Source organism: Podarcis liolepis, assembly GCF_965112155.1.
Source record: "Podarcis liolepis genome assembly, chromosome: 17".
Taxonomy (NCBI): Eukaryota; Metazoa; Chordata; class Lepidosauria; order Squamata; family Lacertidae; genus Podarcis; species Podarcis liolepis.
In genome coordinates, this window is record NC_139571.1 from 4,938,006 (window position 1) to 4,958,157 (window position 20,152).

A 20,152-nucleotide genomic window follows, 5' to 3' on the forward strand; every position below is an offset into this window, starting at 1 on the left:
CCCAAGTGAAGCACTTCACTGGCACTGTAAAATGAGAAATACAAAACCGATAAAATGATTCTTTTTATTAGATTCTCTTCTGTTGTTGAAGACATATGCATACCTTCCAGTTACTTAGAGCTCTTTATCAACAGGGGGTTGGTTCAATAAAATAATATAATAATAAAATAATAAATTTTATTTATATCCCGTCCTCCCCAGCCAAAGCCGGGCTCAGGGCGGCTAACAACAATCAAATAATCAAACAATCAAATAATCTAACATTCTACAACATTTCATTATAACAATTAATTAAAATCAAATTAATGGCAACCGTTAAGCAAAGTTCTATGCAGGTTGCCAGAGGAGGGAGTCAGGCTGGGCCCTGACCAAAGGCCTGGTGGAACAACTCTGTCTTGCAGGCCTTGCGGAAAGATGTCAGGTCCCGCAGGGCCCTAGTCTCTTGTGACAGAGCGTTCCACCAGATTGGAGCCGCAGCCGAGAAAGCCCTGGCTCTAGTTGAGGCCAGCCTAACCTCTCTGAGGCCTGGGACCTTCAGGATGTTTTTATTTGCAGACCGTAGGGGCATACCAGGAGAGGCGGTCCCATAGGTACGAGGGTCCTAGGCCGTATAGGGCTTTAAAGGTTAAAACCAGCACCTTAAACCTGATCCTGTACTCCACCGGGAGCCAGTGCAGTTGGTATAGTACCGGATGAATGTGATCTTGCAGCGAAGACCCCATAAGGAGTCTCGCCGCGGCATTCTGCACCCGCTGGAGTTTCTGGGTCAGTCTCAAGGGCAGCCCCACGTAGAGCGAGTTACAATAATCCAGTCTGGAGGTGACCGTCGCGTGGATCACAGTGGCTAGGTCAGGGCGAGAGAGATAAGGGGCCAACTGCTTAGCTTGGCGGAGATGAAAAAATGCCGCCTTTGTTATAGTTGTAATCTGCGCCTCCATAGAGAGGGAGGTATCGAAGATTACACCCAAACTCTTAACGGACGGTGCTGGCACTAATTGCACCCCCGCAAGAGATGGGAGTTGCCCCCCCAATCCCATATCGTCCCATCCCAGCCAGAGGACCTCTGTCTTTGAAGTATTTAACTTCAACCGGCTTCCACGTAACCATCCAGCCACAGCTTCCAAACATCTGGTCAGTGTGTCTGGGGCCGAGTCAGGATGGCCATCCATCAACAGATAGAGTTGGGTGTCATCGGCATACTGATGGCAACCCAGCCTAAAAAAGATCAGATTAATTAAAAGTGTTCTCTTTTCTACTTGCAATTTATGCACATTTAACTTGTGCACGTTCAGCTTTGCACACTGAACAAAAAAATAATCAAAAAGAGGTGGAAAGAGACTTTAGCAGTCCCATCCACCACTGAATCCAATTGGAACCCAACGTGTTTTGACTATACACAATTTTGGCTTTAGGCAATATCCCCACAGCATAACCCCCCTTAAAGTTAAGAGTTGCTTGTATGAGAAATTGATTCAAAAAGTATATGGTCTCAAAACATGGATTCAGTAAGGGTAGATCATATAATTGGTAGCAATACCAACAAGGCCATAAATTCATTATTTTACTAAATTTAAAGAGATATTTGACCACATGGAATAAGGAAAGCAAATCTTTAATTTTAGAAAATGAAGATGAATGTAAGACTTTACAAGCATAAGTACCTTCTGCTTTTCATCAGCTGCCTATATGGCCCCCATCTTCCATCGCTTATATTTTTTAAGCCAGGCAAAATGTTTGCCCTTCTGCCCTCCAATATTAAGCAGCTATCAGATCTTCTGAGTGCCATTTAGACTATTGTTTATTTTGGCTTATTAAAAGGTAAGAGATTATGTTGGAACATCAGTCATTTTAAAAGGTAATGAACAAAAAGGAAACATAGAAACTGAACTAGTCATGGAAATTGGCTTCATAGGCAGGTGATCAGCACTTAAGTAAACAGTGGCTCTTTGTCTTTGTTCCAAAGCTGTTGGAAAAGTTTTGTCTTTGCAACTGCAAAGAGTGACTGACATTGGGGTGTCTTACAAAGCATCAGACACTTATGTGGAAGGAAAAGAAAGTTTGGTGACAGAGGTCTGCTTAATTCTCAGATACACTGGTTAAAGCAGTAATGGTAGTTATCAAGAGTAGAACAATGTATGTAGCTGCTCCCTACAGATTTTAATATCTGTATGGATTGTAATTGCTGGCAGACATGGAGTGATTTATGGGAAGGTATTCTGTTGACCATAAGGGACGCGAGTCGTGCTGTGGGTTAAACCACTGAGCCTAGGGCTTGCCGATCAAAAGGTCGGTGGTTCAAATCCCTGTGACGGGGTGAGCTCCCGTTGCTTGGTCCCAGCTCCTGCCAACCTAGCAGTTCGAAAGCACAAAGTGCAAGTAGATAAATAGGGAAGGTAAACAGTATTTCTGTGCACTGCTCTGGTTTGCCAGAAGTGACTTAGTCGTGATGGCCACATGACCCAGAAGCTGTATGCCGGCTCCCTCGGCTAATAAAGTGAGATGAGTGCCGCAACCCCAGAGTCATCCGCGACTGGACCTAATGGTCAGGGGTCCCTTTACCTTTACCTTTATTCTGTTGCTCAGTCAGCCAATACAGCCAGGATTTGTGGTGCTATATGGTTACATGTGCAAAGCCACCCAGGGGCTTTCTGTTCTTAGCTTGGATTGCGTAGCTTTGCAGTAGAAAGGCTAGACTTGATGACATAAGCCCAAACTGACTGGCTATGTTGCAGTTTCTGTACTATTTCTTGGGACCAGCTTTTAAGAGAAGATGATGTATGAAAGAAATTGAAAGATCTGGACTGACTTCCCACTTCCTGCAGAAATCTATATTAGCATGGGTGGCATTCTTTAACCATTTGCAGCCCTTCGTTTCAACTATCTGCAAAAAATGGAGGGGAAAATTCTGTAAAACTCTTGTGAAGCTTTGATTGTTCTGCATACTGGGGTTAGTGAGTGCTGAAAGTGTATATGATTGTTTTTAGTTTCTAATGGTTAGAACCATCATGTTAATAATTATTGCACATGCTGTGTAAATGCAAAAAGTGGTCCATGTTCCAAAGAGGTTGTAGCTCAATGGGCTTATATAAGTGAACGAGAGACCTCTTTTGCTAAGTAAGCATATGTTTCTTTTATTTAGTCATGGAAAATAAAAGATGACCCTGGACAGCTAAACTACAGAAGAGACTTTGGGATTAAAACCTACTGTAAAAAATGACAATTGCATAAGTTAAGAAAGGGAAGCATAAGACCATTACATAATTTAATAGATTTTGCATAAAACTGTCTCTAAATGGTATGAACAGATAATTTGCCATTGTAACTTGTCACCTTTTTAAAAAGAACAACAGAACAAACAAAGGCTTTAAAATCTATCCTGTTGTTAGGGAGGGAAAGAAATTAGCATATTATATAGTTCAGTGAAGCAGAAAAGTTTCCTGTTCCAGTGCCTGTTTTGCTAATGGCTTGATTTCTTGGTGGGCCAATTAACCATTTTTATGTTTATGGATGGATAAACCTGCTTAACTGCTTGCTTGGAGTGCATTAGTGGGGATATTTAGCTTATAGTGAGTAGTCTCAGCAAGGCACTTTGTTGCATGACACCCACTAACATATACACCTTTCTATAACTAAGTGAGGACATTATACAGTAGTAAGCCCAACTATTTTAAGCATAAGACATCCCCAGCTGATGCCTGCCTTAATTTCTAAGGTAGGAGACAGCATATCTTCTTTCTGTAACCTCATGCCATAGGATAACTGCTCTTCAAATTGGCAAGCTGTTTCTAATATGTAACTTTATTCTACTTTACAGTAGGTTATTTCTTGTCCTGTCTTCTGGGCAGGATGAACAATTCTCTGTTTTTCATTTTTTCAGATACATTTGTAAAACTCTCATATTACTGTATTTTTCGCCGTATAGGACACACTTTTTCCCCTCTAAAAATGAAGGGGAAATCTGGGTGCGTCCTATGGGGCGAATGCAGGCTTTCGCTGAAGCTTGGAGAGCGAGAGGGGTCGGTGCGCACCGACCCCTCTCACTCTCCAGGCTTCAGGAACACATCCGCAGCCTAGGCAGCCCTACGGGAGGTCCAGCAGGCATGTCTAGGCTGCGGATAGCAGCCTGCTGAAGCAGAGCGCCCCTCGCGCCAGGCAGACATCCGCAGCATGGGGAGCCTTGCAGGAGTTCCCCGCAGGGCTCCCCACGCTGCGGATAGCAGCCTGCCGCCCCGCGGGGGGGGGGGGCGCCCTGATGCAGAGCGCCCCTCGCGCGGGGCAGACATCGGCCAGCCCCACAAGCTCCGGGGACAGCAGGGAGGCGCAGCGCCGCCATCCCGCTGTTCCTCGACCTGGTTCTGTTTCCCCGACCTGCTTTTGGGGGGGGGAATAAAGGGAATGTTTTTTCCTTTATCCCCCCCCCCAAACTAGGTGCGTCCTATGGGACGGAGTGTCCTATGGGACGAAAAATACGGTAGCTCCCCGCCTCCTTTTCTTGAGGCCGTATATAATTAGCTGTTTCAAACTTTCTTCATGCTGTGTGCTTTCTAACCTAAACTTACTGTTTTCTAAATTATTTCCAGCTTAAAGTTTCATGGAACAGAAATGCCCAGAACTGAACATAGCACTGCATGTGAGGTCTTACTAGTGCTCAGTGGAATGCTACTAGCTCCTCAGTTGGAGGCAGTATGCCCCTGAAGGCCAGTTGCTGGGAATCACAACTGGGGAATGCTATCTTGCTCAGGTCTTTCTATAGGCTTTCCTTTGGCATTTGGTTGGTCACTCAAGAAAGGATAGTGGTCCATTTGGGACAGGCCTGGCGGCTGTCCAAAAACAAAGAGGGGGGAATGTAGGGGAACAGTTAGGATCACCCCAAAAACACTAAAACTGTTCATTAACCCCCCCCCCCAGCCAGGCCTCGTTTCAAGCATTAAAACTGCATTTTCCTCTAAGACAAAAAGCATTAACTAAAAAGATTTCAACAAAGGTATAGAACAGTTCAATGTTTCTCAGGCCTTTCTCATGCCTTCTGGCCTTGCTAAAAAACAACATTGCAACTTACTTTCTGTCCGGGAACCATGCCAGAACAAGAGATTGAAACATATCTGAACACTCTGAAACCCCTTTCCTGGGAAGGGTGCCAAGAGTCCCAAGAGTCCCAAGACAGCTTTCTGTTCATGCTCAGAGGAACTCATGGGCAGGACTCCTGAGGGAGGAGAAAGGAGGAGGGAACTGATCCGGGGTATATATGCTTGTGCACATGACTGTGAACTTTGTGCATGCTTTTTGTGACTTATCCCACTTGCTCCTTCTACCAGTTCATGGATGGTAGAAATAAAAGCCTTTTCTCCGAAACTATTCCTTGAGTGTCTGTTGACTCCCACTTCCCTTTCCCAGGCGCAATATTTTTCCCACCCGAGGGCAAAGCCTCATAAGGCTACAGTATGTCCCTGAAGGCCAATTGCTGGGAATCACAACTGGGGAATGCTATCTTGCTCAGGTCTTTCTACAGGCTTTCCTTTGGCATTTGGTTGGTCACTGAAAACAGAATCCTGAACTAGACAGATGTTCCATTGGCCTGATCCAGCAGGCTGTTCTTATGTACTTTTCCTGAGTCTTACAAATAATAGCCCAGATTTCACATTCTCTGACCACTAGTACAAGGGCTGTTGTGCTAGCATAAGGGTGAGAATCATGGTTTGGCAAAATGAAATCCATCACAACTATTACACTAGCAGAAGTTGGTGAAACTGGTTGTGCAACAGGAAGTATTTGTGCTATAGCCATCTGTTGTGCAACCAGTCACAAGAACCATGCTGGCTTCCTGCACCTTCCCATTTATTTATTTATTTATTTATTTATTTATTTCATTTATTTGACTTCTTAGTCGCTTGTCACCTAGCAGGTCTCCAAGGGACTCGTACAGAAGAACATAAACATAGGCACACTATAAAATAGAACCATTCTGCTAATGCAACAGGGCTAAGGGACTTAGCACCACATTGAACTTCGTTGATGGTTCTGCTGATTGCATAGCCAAAAATGGCATTTGTCTTTTGCATCCTAATTTTTGACTTATGGCTCAGTGGTTATTCTGGATAATCAGCTAACTGTTTAACCAGGAACTGATTTGTTGACAGTCAGCAATTGACCAATTAACAAAAGGTTCCATTTGAAACAAAGCTTGCTTGTTGTAAATTAACCTAGCGTGAATTTGGAGTGCAGTTCTAGGTGGGGCCTTTGATGCCAGTTCAATTTGTGTGAACCAGTGGGAAAAGGATGGTGTCCGATTCCTGAATGCTATTCAAAACTCATTATTGTCAATGGAAAATAAATGGCAAGTACAAATATATTCTTTCTCCTCCCCAAGCTAAACGTGCGTGTGTGAGTGTGGAAAATAATTTCTGGGTGCACTACATATGTCATGAGTTCAAGTTTCTGTGTCAGCAGTATTTCTTTATGGAATTTTAGGGGGGATGCTGAAATTCATCTAGTCCAACCCCCCAAAGAATCTAAACTAAAGCATCCCTGACAGATGGCCAGCCAACCTCTGCTTAAAAATGTACAAGGAAGGAGAGTCCACCACTTTCTGAGAGAGTCCGTTCCACTGTCCAACAGCTCTTACTGCAAACTGTTAAGTTGCATGACTTAATTGGTTGCATTAAGTCAATAACATCAAAAACAATTACTCTATAATCAGTTGCATTTCAGCCAGCCTGAAGGAAACAATAAAATGTTTGCAGCTTTGCAAAATCACCCATCATCATTAATTTTGCAAATTGTCGCTTGCTGATCACTTGAATGTAGGCACATAAAACAATTGAGTTGTTCAGTGGTCTTTCCTGTAGAACTGTGTTGAGCGACGTGGCTGTTCAGAACTCCATCAGATGTGAAGAGGCCAGCAGTGCCCACTTCTCCTTGGGCTGTTGGGAGTGGAGGGAAGACTGCATCCTCTTGGCATCTGTCCCTTTCATTATTGCTCCTTCCCTTTCTCATTGTGTTTCCTGGCTTTGCTGCATGTATGTGCTGCCAAATTTATGCTAACTGGGCATCAGCCAAAGGAATTAAAGGGGATTGTTAACTCACAATCACTCATTTGCCGTCATGTCAAGTAGGGCTGATGCATTTTGTGGTATTTTATTTGTAAAAAGAGAGTTCTCTTAAAATTCTGTGTGTGTGTGTGTGTGTGTGTGTGTGTGTTGTACATGCCTGTCCTCTTTGCCTGAATGTTTGGTTTGGGTTTAAGGCAAGTTGGAAGTTTCGGTAGCAGGAAAAAGGAAATAATTTGCCTATGTATAACTTAGGTCAGCATTCATAACTGTTTTATTTTGATTCAGTACTTAGACCATAAAGGCAGAAGTAGGTTGAAACCTAGCCCAAGGCACATCTTACACTTTTACCCTCCTCTTAAACACAGAATCCTCTGTTGAGTTAGTGTTTTGTTCTGTTGAGCTGAGTTTGCTGCATTTGTCCTTGAAGGAGGTTAGAGATCATCAGAAGCCTGGTACTGATATAAAGTGTTCTGAACTCAGCAAGTATTAAAATCATTTATTTTGACTTCCAGATGAGTGGCATCACTTGTTTGTTAAATCACATATCTTATTTCATGCTGTTATTAAAGATGTTAACACCCATTACTTCTATTAAGATGAAAATTATTAGTAGTCCTTGCAACTACTACAACTTGAAATATTGACTTCGTTCTTTGTGGTCCCACACTACTTCTTCTTGTTACATTTATATCCCACCTTTCCTTCAAGGAATTTAAGGTGGCATATGTGGCTCTTCCCATCTCCATTTTATCTTTACATCAAAACCCTGTGAAGTCGGTTAGGCTGAGAGACAGTGACTGGCCCAAGGTCACCCAGTGAATTGCACAGCTAAGTGGGGATTTGAACCCTGATCTCTAAGGTCCTAGTCCAGCATTCTACCTATAAAACCACTAGAGCTTTCTAGTTTCAGGACTGGTATTCTCATTCCTTCCCCTGTAGGGGTTCTACACTTGGTGCATGCTTTAGGATGGTGCCTCAAAGGATGAGTTGAGACGGATTGAGTGCCTTCCTACTCTGACCTCTTCTAACTACCATCTTAGCTGCAGCTATAGGATATCTAAAAGAAAGTCTCACTCTAAGGTTCTGTCGGAGAGCCTTTCCTCTACCTCCTGTCAGTAGTTGACATCTGGCAGGCACTGGACAGAATGTGAGGACACATGCACTTTGTTGTATGCCCTGCTTTTGAAAAAAGCGTTCCACCTTTTACAATTAATAAAAAATACTACATTAAAAGTATATCTATTTTAAAAGAAAAAAACATTACAAGTGTTAAAAATTAAAAATAAAAATGACTTCACGTGGTAGCAAAATATCATAAAATAGGTGCCAGGTACATTTCCTGGAGAAAAGCAAACTGCAACCAGGGTGCTGCCACTGAAAGTGTCCTCTCTCATGTTCCCACCCTGTCTTGCTTCACCATCCACCTAGTTTCAGATGCTGTATAGCACCTAGAAGAGCCCCACACACCCCAAAGAAGAACTTAACGAGCAGAAAAGTTGTTATAGAGTCAAGCAAACCTTTAGGTACCCCATTCCAAAACCAAACTGTATAGGGCTATGAAGGTTTGCACCAGTAATATACATTGTACTTGGGGGAAAGATTAGGACCAAATAGTGAGATGTGCTCTCATCCCCAGACACCAGTTAGCATCGTAACAACTACCGTATTTTTCGCGCTATAAGACGCACCATACCACAAGACACACCTAGTTTTTGGAGGAGGAAAACAAGAAGAAAAATATTCTGAATCTCAGAAGCCAGAACAGCAAGAGGGATCACTACGCAGTGAAAGCAGCAATCCCTCTTGCTGTTCTGGCTTCTGGGATAGCTGTGCAGCCTGCATTCACTCCATAAGACGCACACACATTTCCCCTTACTTTTTAGGAGGGAAAAAGTGAGTCTTATAGAGCAAAAAATACGGTATATTTTGAACTACAGCTTTTGGTCTTCAAAGACGACTCCTCACACAATGCATGACATTAATCTGTGTTGGAAATTACCAGAGCATGGATCGCTGTGGTTAGGATCTTTTAATGACACTAGAGGATCAGTGATCGCCCTCAAGCTCAAACCTGATCACTCAGGGATTACAGTCCTGTCTACAGTAAGACCAGCCCATCCTATACAAAAGACTGCCTACCAACCAACAGCATCTCCACCTTGTCTGAACTGACTTCAGTTTATTGGCCCTCATCAAATATATTACCAAATCTAGACATTGGTTGAGCACTTCCACTGCCAGACCTGAACCTGATATAAAGGAAAGAGAAAACTGGATGTTGTCAGCATATGGATGTCACCAAATCAAAACCCCATATGAACTCATTTGTTAAAAAGCTTGGGGGACAAAATAGAATGCCGTGGGAACCCATAGAACAGATGGCATGGAGCCAAGCAGTAATTCCAAAGTACAAGCAACTCTCAATTTATGTGGGGGTTATGCTCCAGGGATAGCACACAAAGCCAAAATCGCACATGGTTCAAACATATTGGGTTCAATTGTGAGTGGGCTTGCCAAAGTCTTTTTTCTCTGGACACTTGTCCCCATCTTAATTTTTTAATTTACCAGGTGCATAAATCTGAATGCACACAAGTTAAATGCACATAGGTTGCAAGTTACCTATACCACCTTCTGCAATCAGATGTCAAAGTACCAATGAAACCAGCGCAGTTCCCCTAGTTTGCAATGCTGATAACCTATCTAGAATGATACCATGGTAAATGGTGCAAAAAGCTGGTGAGAGATATAGGAGAGTCTATAAGGTCACATCTCCTTTCCCCTCTCCCTCCATAGTTCATCCACCAAAATGACCGGCAACCTCTGTGTTAGAACAAAGCAGGACTGAAATAGACCTAGATCAGGGGTCTGCAACCTTTAAGACAAAAAGAGCCACTTGGACCCGTTTTTGAAGGAAAAAAAACACTGGGAGCCGCAAAACCTTTGCGACATTTAAAACAAATATATCTCCGGAGCCGCGATCTGACAGCAGGCGGGAAGGTGACGTCGGGACGGTGCGTGACTAACGCACGCACCGCCCCCATGCGACGTCACAGCCAGTACAGCGCCCGCCACAGTGGGGAGTGTCAGGGCGCACAATGTGCCTCCTCCCCTCGCTAGTATCTGCCCCGGAGCCGCGGCAAAGGTGTAAAAGAGCCACATGCGGCTCCGGAGCCGCGGGTTGCAGACCCCTGACCTAGATAGTCTTATCCAGGAAACTGATTGCACAGCAACCTACCACTCAAGCACTTGGGGTAGGAAGGGAATATTTGCAACTAGGTCTAGAGGGGAATTTTTCAGGATGAGTTGCAAGACTTCTTCATTTAGGTTGGTTGGAGAAGCCCTTCTTTGAAGGAAGTGTTGGTCCAGTCTCTTCCTGGCTTGATATTATGAGCCAAGAAAAGCAAAGGGTTAAGTATATAGGTTGTATGTCCAAGGACTCTGTCCAGCAGCTGAAATTCATCCAATGAAACAAGCTTACATGTGCTCTGGTTACCTTCCCTGGTGACCAAGTCAAGGCAAATGGGAGTGGTTTCTATTCTCAAAGTGGTGGTGGTGGTGATGATAATTTATATACCTCCCTTTATCAAAAGATCCCAGGATGGGGCACAATACCAGAAATGCACTACAAAACATCAACGATAAAAACATAATAAAAACATAGTAAAAAGCATACAGACAGCCTAATTGTAAAACAATCATATTAATAACACTCCTCTTTCCCTACACTTTTACAGGCCATAGATCATTTAATAGCCATAGGCCTGGGTAAAGAGAAATGCTTTCTCCTGGTGTCTAAAGACATATAATGATGGCATCAGGGGAGTCTTTCTGGGGAGAGCATTCCACAATCGGAGCCATCACAGAAAGGGCCCATTCTCTTGTTGCTACCCTCCACAATTGGAGGGGGGGAGCTAGAGAAGGGCCTCAGATGACAGGCACCACAATGTGTCAGAATGAGCCTCCTGAGGATTTCTTCACATATTCCTGGCCAAGCTGGAGAAGGCCTTAGGGCACCAGAAGGACCTCCACTGGATGACACTGTGAGGATGCAGCAGTGTTGGAGAAATAATGTTTCTTTGCCATCACTGCCACTATTGAGTAAACCAAAGAAGGAGCTTTTACCTGAAATCGCGCAGACTTGCGGGGAGTCTTCTGCCATGTTCATTCAAATCAGCTTCCAAGCTGTGTCATAGCCTTCAGTTATTTAGTATATCAGGGAGCTGGTCGGGTCCTGCTTAGTATATATAATCTGCAAGTGTGTAAAAACCAAAGGCATCTGGGAAAACGTTCTTTAATGTTTTTCTTACTTTACTGCTCCCCACGAAACAAATTTCTAGAAGCCTAGAATTTCTAGAAGCAGCACTTTTCATTCTTTTTGCTGACTATGGCTATAACCATTCATTGAGCAGTATCCAACGAAATACTGTAGGACTTCTAGTGGTGCATTTTATCTTCCCCCTTCCTCTCCTCTTCCCATGCACTCCCTAAACCTGTTCTAGATTTCCTCACACGATCCAGAACAGAGGAACAGGATGGCATAGGTGTATGTGTGTAGGGGGAGAGGGGAGGGGAGGAGATTCCCTTCTGTTTCACAATGGGAAGACCTGTTAGTTGAAGTGCTTTGTTGGATTTCACCCACTGCTTTTAATGTTTTAATGTATTTTAATCTTGTTTTTAAGTTGTATTAATTCAACTTGTTTTTATTATTGGTTGTTAGCCACCCTGAGCCCGGCCTTGGCTGGGGAGGGCGGGGTATAAATAAAATGTATTATTATTATTATTATTATTATTATTATTATTATTATTATTACTACTACTACTACTCATGTTTGGTGTGGCTGGGGAGGGCGGGGTATAAATAAAATGTATTATTATTATTATTATTATTATTATTATTATTACTACTACTACTACTACTCATGTTTGGTGTCTCTCTCACTGTGTGTATAAAACAGCAGTGTGACCCATACTTGACCAACCTAGACCAAGAATAACAGCTACACCAAAACCAAGAAAGAGTCTTATGGAACCCGATATACTAACAAATTTGTTTTGACATAAGTTTAATTAGATGCATGATAATGCTTACACAACAATGTAGTGATTCTTTGTACATCTTTTCTTCATTTTAGGACAGGAAGCTGACCAAAGCTGAGCAGCAGAGGTTTAAAGAAGAAGCTGAGATGCTCAAGGGATTGCAACATCCTAACATTGTCCGATTTTATGATTCCTGGGAATCAACTGTTAAAGGAAAGAAGTGCATTGTATTGGTAACTGAGCTGATGACATCTGGAACACTGAAGACGTACGTTTTTTCTTTCACAAATTTGATATAGTGGTTTTTTAAAAATGTATATTCACACCTGCTGGGACTGTTTTCACCCACTCCCCATTATGTGGTTGTATTGTAGGCCAGCCACATCAAAGTTCAGGCACTTGGCACCACAGCTGCATTATGGCATATATGGGATATATGTAAATATCTTGCTACCCATCTGCGGCATGGTGGTTTGCTGATAAATCTGTATGGTTGAAATCTGCTTCATGTCAGTACGGTGCACTAAACAGTGTTGAATTTGAATATGAGGCAATCAGATTCACAGACCTGTAAAGCCACAAGACTCATTGGTTGGCCTTGAGTAAACCCTTATATGATAGGTGGAATAAAGGAAACAAAAACTGAATACAAATAAGCCTTTTAAAGTTCTATAGAAATTATAACCAGTGTAGTTAGCATTGATGGTTAAGTTTTCTTTGGGGTGGGATGGGGGTAGAAATAGGAGAGTGTACTGAGAAGTCTCTTGAGTCAGTGTTCCATGGCAGCAGCGAAGATCAGCTAAATTGCAAAAATGCTGCAATTAACTGATTTTTAGGTATTACTGATTTCAAGCTGGCAGATCATATACGTTATGTGAGTTGGTTATAATCAGGAAAGAAAGAAAATGTGCTGGGATTTTTGTACTGGGGCTGAGAAAGCATCGCTGACTATGTAGAAATTCTGTGTAAAAGAATATTATGGAATACACAGTGTAACAAGAAAGATGGAATGTATGACTGAGGGATGGAAGCCTGTTCTGTAATTTTGGTCTAGTCCTTCTCTAATTTCTACCACTACTTTCCCACCCCCAGGTGTAGAAAACTGTTCAGCAAAAATTAAGGCTGTTAAGATAAATTAGAACTGTCAAATAACTTCATTTTTACATTGATGCTACTACTTGAATGTATAAGATTCCCCCGCCACCCCCAAGAGAAACTTGTGAGATTTCCTGTGTGAAGTTTCAAACTTATGTTGGGTCTCCCTTGTGAAAAGGCCTATAGCTTATCAATACGTTACTGCATGAGATGTATAAATCAATGGGCCTTGTTAAGCTCCAAGAGAACTGAATGGCTCAGGATGTAACAATCAAAGGCACAATTTGCAAAAACCAAGAATGCTGCTGATAGCTAGAGAACAAAAGAAATAGAATCATGCTTAATAGACATCAAAGGCATGGGAGACGTTTTCAATTGGCACTGGAAATGTCATAAAGTGGCTGCTTGTCAACTACGTATAGCTGGGCAGGGAATTCCAAAGTCTAAGTGCCACAGCAGAAAAGGTCCTGACTTGAGTAGCCACCCACCTTCCTTCTGAGCTGGGGTAGGAGTGAGGGGAGGGCCCTGGAAGCAGGGCCTGCTGATGATGATAATGCAGAGGTGGATTTACATGTGAGGGAGCAGATAGTTCACCAAAAACTCCAGTTTTTGCTTGTAAGCACAGATTTCTGCTTGTAAGCACAGTATTAATACAATAACATCTGCATGTCCAAATTAATAATTGGGCAGTCAAATGATGGATCACTTGAGATTTCCACAAGACAGTGGTGCCATAGGTCAGTGTCTGGTTGTTGTTGGTTCATGCCTGTAATAACTGTAGGGGTTACTCGTGCGCAAGTTGGTGCCACTCCTGGCTAGTTTGCCTTGTTAAACCTTTTCTGTCTGGACAGCCCTACAGTTTGTGGCTGTTCAGTCGCTGGCAGAATCCGTCAGTGGGCGTTTCTTAAACCTTTTCCAGCATAAAAGTTGTTTGACTCCAAGTCTCCTCCTACTCTCCCTGCGCGGAAGTCTTCTGCGCAGGGAGGGCGTGGGTAGCGGAGGACCCGTGCTCTCCTCGCTGATCTCCGGCGAAGAGTCCTGGAGCCCCCTCGCCGATTCCCCCATCTGCCCCCCTTTATCCCTGGTGTTACGCTGATTTCCTTCCCCAGCTGGTGAGCCGCCTCTCCCCCTGCTGGGCCCTTCTCCAGCATCGTTTGAGAGCCTCACCTCCGCCTCTGGCTCCGATGTCAGTTCCCTGACAATGCCCATTCAGGGACAGCTGTGGACAGGATTCCTGCATTACAGGAGGTTGGATTAAATGACCCTCAGGGTCCCTTCGGACTCTACAATTCTATGATTCTAAGGCCCACATATAGCACATTAGATGTGATTGTTATAAACAGTTGAGACAGATTTCCTTGTAGTATGCTGACTCCCTCTTTATCTTTTGGTATTCTAACCCAGTGATTATTTTTCATTTATGGAACCCCTGCTCATGTTGTGATATCCTGCAGAACCCAAACATCACAAAAACTTATTAATATTATTGGAATATTACTCAGAATCACTGAAGTGTCAGTGTAAAATTCCACAAAAACTTGATTGAAAGCACTATGCAAGTGGATTAACTTGATGGTGTGGTTAACATCTGCGGTGTGGTGTTCTCTCTCATAGGTACTTAAAGCGTTTCAAAGTCATGAAGCCAAAGGTGTTAAGGAGCTGGTGCCGACAGATCTTGAAAGGGCTGCATTTTCTGCACACAAGGACTCCTCCTATTATCCACCGTGATTTGAAATGTGACAACATCTTCATCACGGGGCCCACTGGTTCAGTGAAGATTGGCGACCTGGGACTGGCCACCTTAATGCGCACATCGTTCGCTAAGAGTGTCATTGGTGAATATAGTGTGTTTGTGTACTCCACCGGAGAGCCACTTGTGGTGTGTCTCTCTTTGTCCTCAGTAGAGACTGGAATCTGCAATTGTATCCAAGCAGTGCTACTGCTATAGTGCATAAAGAGTTCAAGATCAGGCTTCCTAAAGTCTGCCTCTTGACTTGTTCCAGTGTAATGTTTCTGATCCACTGGAAGATTTTGACCATGAATGAAAAACATTTCTAACACACTGCAGTGTAATGGTTTTAGGTCCTAAATTCAGTACCCAAATTCTGCTGCCTCATAACTGAAATCTAGAGATTGAAGGGTGGACCCTAATACATAATAATACATACATTCAATCTAGAGATACATACATACATACATACATACATACATACATACATACATAATTACATACATACAATCTAGAGATTGAAGGATGGACCCTAATAATATATTATGGTTACTCATCTGCCTGAATTCATTCATGGGCCATTTGCTAGGTTGAAGCCCCTTGGCTTGTTTACACAAATCAAAGGCAGCTAACAAAAGTTTGAATACATGTGAAACATAAATCCAAACAAATAACAAGACTAAGCACACTAATAACAGAGCCCTTAACCAGGATTCAATTGGCGTAGTCCCCAAAGGTCCGTACTGTGAAACATAGGAAGGAACAAAGGAAGCTGCCTTATACTGAGTCAGACCATTGTTCCATCTTGCTCAGTGCCGCTCAGTGGTAGTCGCTTTCCTGCACTTCAGAAAGAAATCTTTCCCAGTCATTCCTGGAGATACTAGGGATTGAAGCTAGGACCTTCTGCATTCAAACCAGATGCTCTACCACTGAGCTTTGATCCTTCACCATAGATGGAGCCACCTGGGCCTTGCTATGTAGGGCATTCCAAAGTAAGGATGCCATGACTGAAAGAGTTCTGTTTCTGATACTTGCTCGTCAAATGCCTAATTCAAATGCTAGAGGTTCTGATAGAAGTATGATTGTTTCTTTTTATTTTCTTCTCCTTGGGGTTTTTCAGGAAGTCAGAATATGCAGAATTAGGGTGGACAGGTGGGATCTGCAGCAAATTTTGAATCTAGGCAGTCATATTGTCTTTTGGGATGTTCTATTCCATGTTTCTCCTGCAATTTTTTGGTCCCTCCTTCTAATGGTCAGTTAGCATTCTATGTCAACTGAGTACAGTGTACTTGGTTGTTACTGAATTAATTTCACCTCCTCGTATATTTTTGTTATTAGGTTTTTTTATTGTTTTCCAAACTTGCTGCTTCCCCATAGCTAGTATCTCCCTCTTTTGTGTGAAATGCAGCAGTTTGGCTATCTAAGGATCCACATTCAGAGATTACGTTCACTATTTTGTATTGTTACAAAAGTTGGGTGCCTCTCTCTCTCTCTGCTGAGCAGTAGCAAGAGTCCATAGGATTCCAGGCACTCACCTAGGGTCTGTGTTCCTTTGGAGAATTGAGACACGACGGAGACTGTCATAGCTTTAAAACATATCCACCTATTTACAGCTTCAGGCTGCATGGAGGGAGTCCAGATCTTACACCATGGTCATTTCAGGAGGGGCTTGTCCCCCACAGCAGTGCACCCATGGAATCTAAGGCATCTCTCCTAGCCAGCCTTCAGCCAGCCTGCCCAAGATGGATCCCCGTCTTTCTTCCTCCTTCTTCCCAGAACAGCTTGCTAAAGACTCCCTTTTCCTGTCACTTCAAACACACACACCCATCACCTTGGCGACATCTATCTCCCCAGGCCAATGGACCCCTCTCAGATAGCCCATCAACCCATTTTGCCATGTTAACAGATTAGCTCTTTGCCAGGCTTGCCAGGCTGGTTTGCATAAGCCAGTCCAGGGATTCCTTGTCTGGCAAAGTTCTGCAGCTTGTACTTTCATACATATCCCCGTTAATCAAAATCCTACCATTTATTAATTTCTAGGGTTTAGGGGGGTCCCCCCACCAAACCAAAACAGTATATGAGATACTACTGCATGGAAAGCAGCAGCACTTGCAAAATGCTTGTTGGTGGACTGCAGCAGTCCAAAATGTGGGAAAACGTTGGCTTCTTTTTACTTTTTCTCCAGGAACTCCTGAATTTATGGCCCCTGAGATGTATGAAGAACATTATGATGAGTCTGTTGATGTCTATGCTTTTGGAATGTGTATGCTGGAGATGGCGACCTCTGAATACCCATATTCTGAATGCCAAAACGCAGCTCAAATCTACCGAAAAGTCACCAGTGTAGGTGTCAATGTAACTTCTTTGTTAGGGTAAACTTGTGTATTGGGAGCTTAAGGCAACTAAGCCAATTATTCAGAACTAATGCTAGTCCTGTTGCCCTGCAAAGCAGCTGCTAAACTTAGCCTGGGCTTATCTAGACATTGCTGAGTTCTTTCTGGAGTGACTGATAGTTTCAGGTGTGTCATCTTCAGAAGAAGTTGTAACTACTGTTTGGTGTTCAGATGGCACAATATGCAAGGGTAAGCTTGCTTATTTTAGGCCAAAAATTGAATGGATGGTTCCTTAACCAAACTTTGTCTATCTATTTATTTAATTAATTTCTATACCACCCTTCACCTGAGAATCACAGGGCAGTTAACAATATTGAGCTGTATAAGTGTCGATCCCTGCATAATCTTTTCCTCCCAGCTTCATAGTTAGACTGGCAACTCAAATGATGTGTTCATTCAGACATCAAAAATAGCTTCCATGCATTTATTCTCTGGCTAATGTGTGTGGCTTGTTCTGTAGCTGTAATGAACTAGTTACACTGAAGGTCGGTGCATCGTGTGTGTGTGTGTGTGTGTGTGTGTGTGTGTCAGAAAACAGATCAGTGGAGAAGGATTTTGTGGAAGTATTTAATAGCAAAATCACAAGGATTCTGTCTGTCATTGCCAAAGGTGCTCCCTCAAGTTAGTTGCAGTTTTCACACTTTACCATATTATGGTATTTTCCCACTTGGCAATAAAGGTTGGCCAGGACTAGGTCAAAACACAATGGTGGGACAGAAGGAAAATCCAAATAATACTTTCTTTCTACTAATTAACATGGATGCAATTTATTGAGAAGTTGTCTTGTGCAAACTGTATTGTCATGAACAGGAGCTACTGTGCTTTTGCACAGCTGTTTATTTCTACAGTGCTCTGCTCTTCCTGGCGAATTGTGCCCTGTGGGCCTGAGCTCTCATCTCCCACTCTGCTGCCTGTAATGGCATCCAAAAACCAAACATTTGAAGCAGCTGCTTCACTTTGTCTCATGGTAGGGGAGCTGCTTCTGGGTATTGCCTAATGTAGTTTTTTTATATGTACATTCAGAGTACAACATTATTTTAGCATACTAGCCAGAGTACTCAGATAGCTTTGATGATATTTACCGTATTTTTCACCCTATAGGACGCACTTTTTCCCCTCCAAAAATGAAGGGGAAATGTGTGTGCGTCCTATGGGGCGAATGCAGGCTTTCGCTGAAGCCTGGAGAGCGAGAGGGGTCGGTGCGCACCGACTCCTCTTGCTCTCCAGGCTTCGTGGACCTCTCCGCAAGCAGCGGGAGCGCTCCCGCTGCTTGCGGAGAGTTGCCTGCATGCCGAAGCCTGCGCGCGCTGATCTCAGCGCCTCCAGGCTTCGCAGACCTCTCCACAAGCAGCGGGAGCCAGCGCTGGGCTCCCACGGCTTGCAGAGAGCTGCCTGTTTGGGGGCTGGGGTCGGGGGAAGCTTGGGCCTCCCCCGCCCCAGCCCCGCGCCTGGGGGGGAAATAATTTCCCCCCCTTTATTTCCCCCCAAAAAACCTAGGTGCGCCTTATGGGACGGTGCGTCCTATAGGGTGAAAAATACGGTATGTTTCTCCATGATGAAACTGATACTTTCCTTGATTGTACATTACATTATAATATCCAGGAGTTGAGGATACATCCTGGAAAAACACTTTAGAGGTATAGAAGACTAAGATTCTCAGCTTTGTGACAAAAACATTTTGCAGGACACTTGTGTGTTCTGTGTCCTCAAAGAAAGCAACATTGGGGTGTAGCTTATTCTTTATTAGGTTAAGTTTCATGCACAGGAGAGAAATGTTCTTATTTCTGGCTGTGAATGGCCAGATAAGGGTAAGAAGAGATTAGTCAAATGAATTAGAATGATTTTTGACCCCTTTCACAATGCATATTACATAAAGCTTGGATATCCAGCTTGATTTTGTTTAGAAAGCAAAAGCTGGGATTTTAAGAAAAGGAATAATGGCTGCAGTTTGCAAGTCAGTTGGGTGGTATTCACTGTGACTTATTTCCAAGTGAATGTCTTCAGGATAAGGGTTTATATGGTTAAGATCTACTGTACTAACTTAGGTTGCTTGGAAGAGCAGTTGGGGATTTTCCATAATTCTGTGTAGCAGCAATGGAGAGAACTCCTGCTGGGTATTATCTATTAACATCACTTCTATTCATCACTTCTCTCCTAGGGCATTAAACCTGCCAGTTTTAACAAGGTTATTGATCCAGAAGTGAAAGAGATCATTGAAGGTTGCATTCGACAAAACAAATCTGAAAGGTGAGCAGGTCTATTTTATTGTGCTCTTCCTCACTCCAAGTTGTGCACCCTAAATTTAAGGGGTGGTCATTGCAGTGGCGTAGCGTGGGGGGTGCAGGGGGGGCCGGCCGCACCGGGTGCAACATCTGGGGGTTAGGGGGCGCAAATCCACGGGTTAGGAGGCGCAAATCCACGGGTTAGGGGGCGCAAATTACTTGCCTTGCCCCGGGTGCTGACAACCCACGCTACGCCACTGGGTCATTGTGAGTTTAACTAGGGAGTTGTTGGTACAGGCAACAAAAAACCTGATTAAGCAAAGCATTCCAGCTTTGCATAGTGCTTTTAAGCACCTGCATAATGCCTTTCGAAGTCAAAGAAAACTGGGAAGCTTTTACTGTTTCACTTTCTCTCCCCTCCCTGCAACAGCATGGTCTTGAGTGAAGGGAAATTAAGGTGTCTGCTTCATTTCCCCTGAAATACTGCTAAGTGCTTAAACTGTAAAACAGTGCCCACATGGTACATATAGCAAGATGTTGATGCAGTTCTGTCCCAGAGAAGCCTGTATCAGTCTTTAATTAGATCTTTAAAACTTTTTGTTTGGAATTTTTTTGATGTGTCATAAA

The 20,152-nt window shown here is 43.3% G+C and overlaps 2 protein-coding genes across 48 annotated transcripts in view; one reads left to right on the plus strand and one right to left on the minus strand.

Annotated features, from left to right (window-relative positions):
* Positions 1-20,152, minus strand: part of LOC310696819 (uncharacterized protein) — a 234,548-nt gene that overhangs the window by 108,687 nt on the left and 105,709 nt on the right. The gene's annotated exons all lie outside the window — the stretch shown is intronic.
* The window catches only part of WNK3 (WNK lysine deficient protein kinase 3), a 99,929-nt gene that overhangs the window by 22,474 nt on the left and 57,303 nt on the right, over positions 1-20,152 (plus strand). For all 47 annotated transcript variants that reach the window (XM_083482707.1, XM_083482718.1, XM_083482698.1 and 44 more), the window contains 4 exons: positions 12,182-12,354; positions 14,796-15,016; positions 17,096-17,253; positions 19,462-19,550. In XM_083482707.1, coding sequence (XP_083338833.1) covers positions 12,182-12,354; positions 14,796-15,016; positions 17,096-17,253; positions 19,462-19,550 — 641 coding nt within the window. The remainder of the gene's footprint in view (positions 1-12,181; positions 12,355-14,795; positions 15,017-17,095; positions 17,254-19,461; positions 19,551-20,152) is intronic.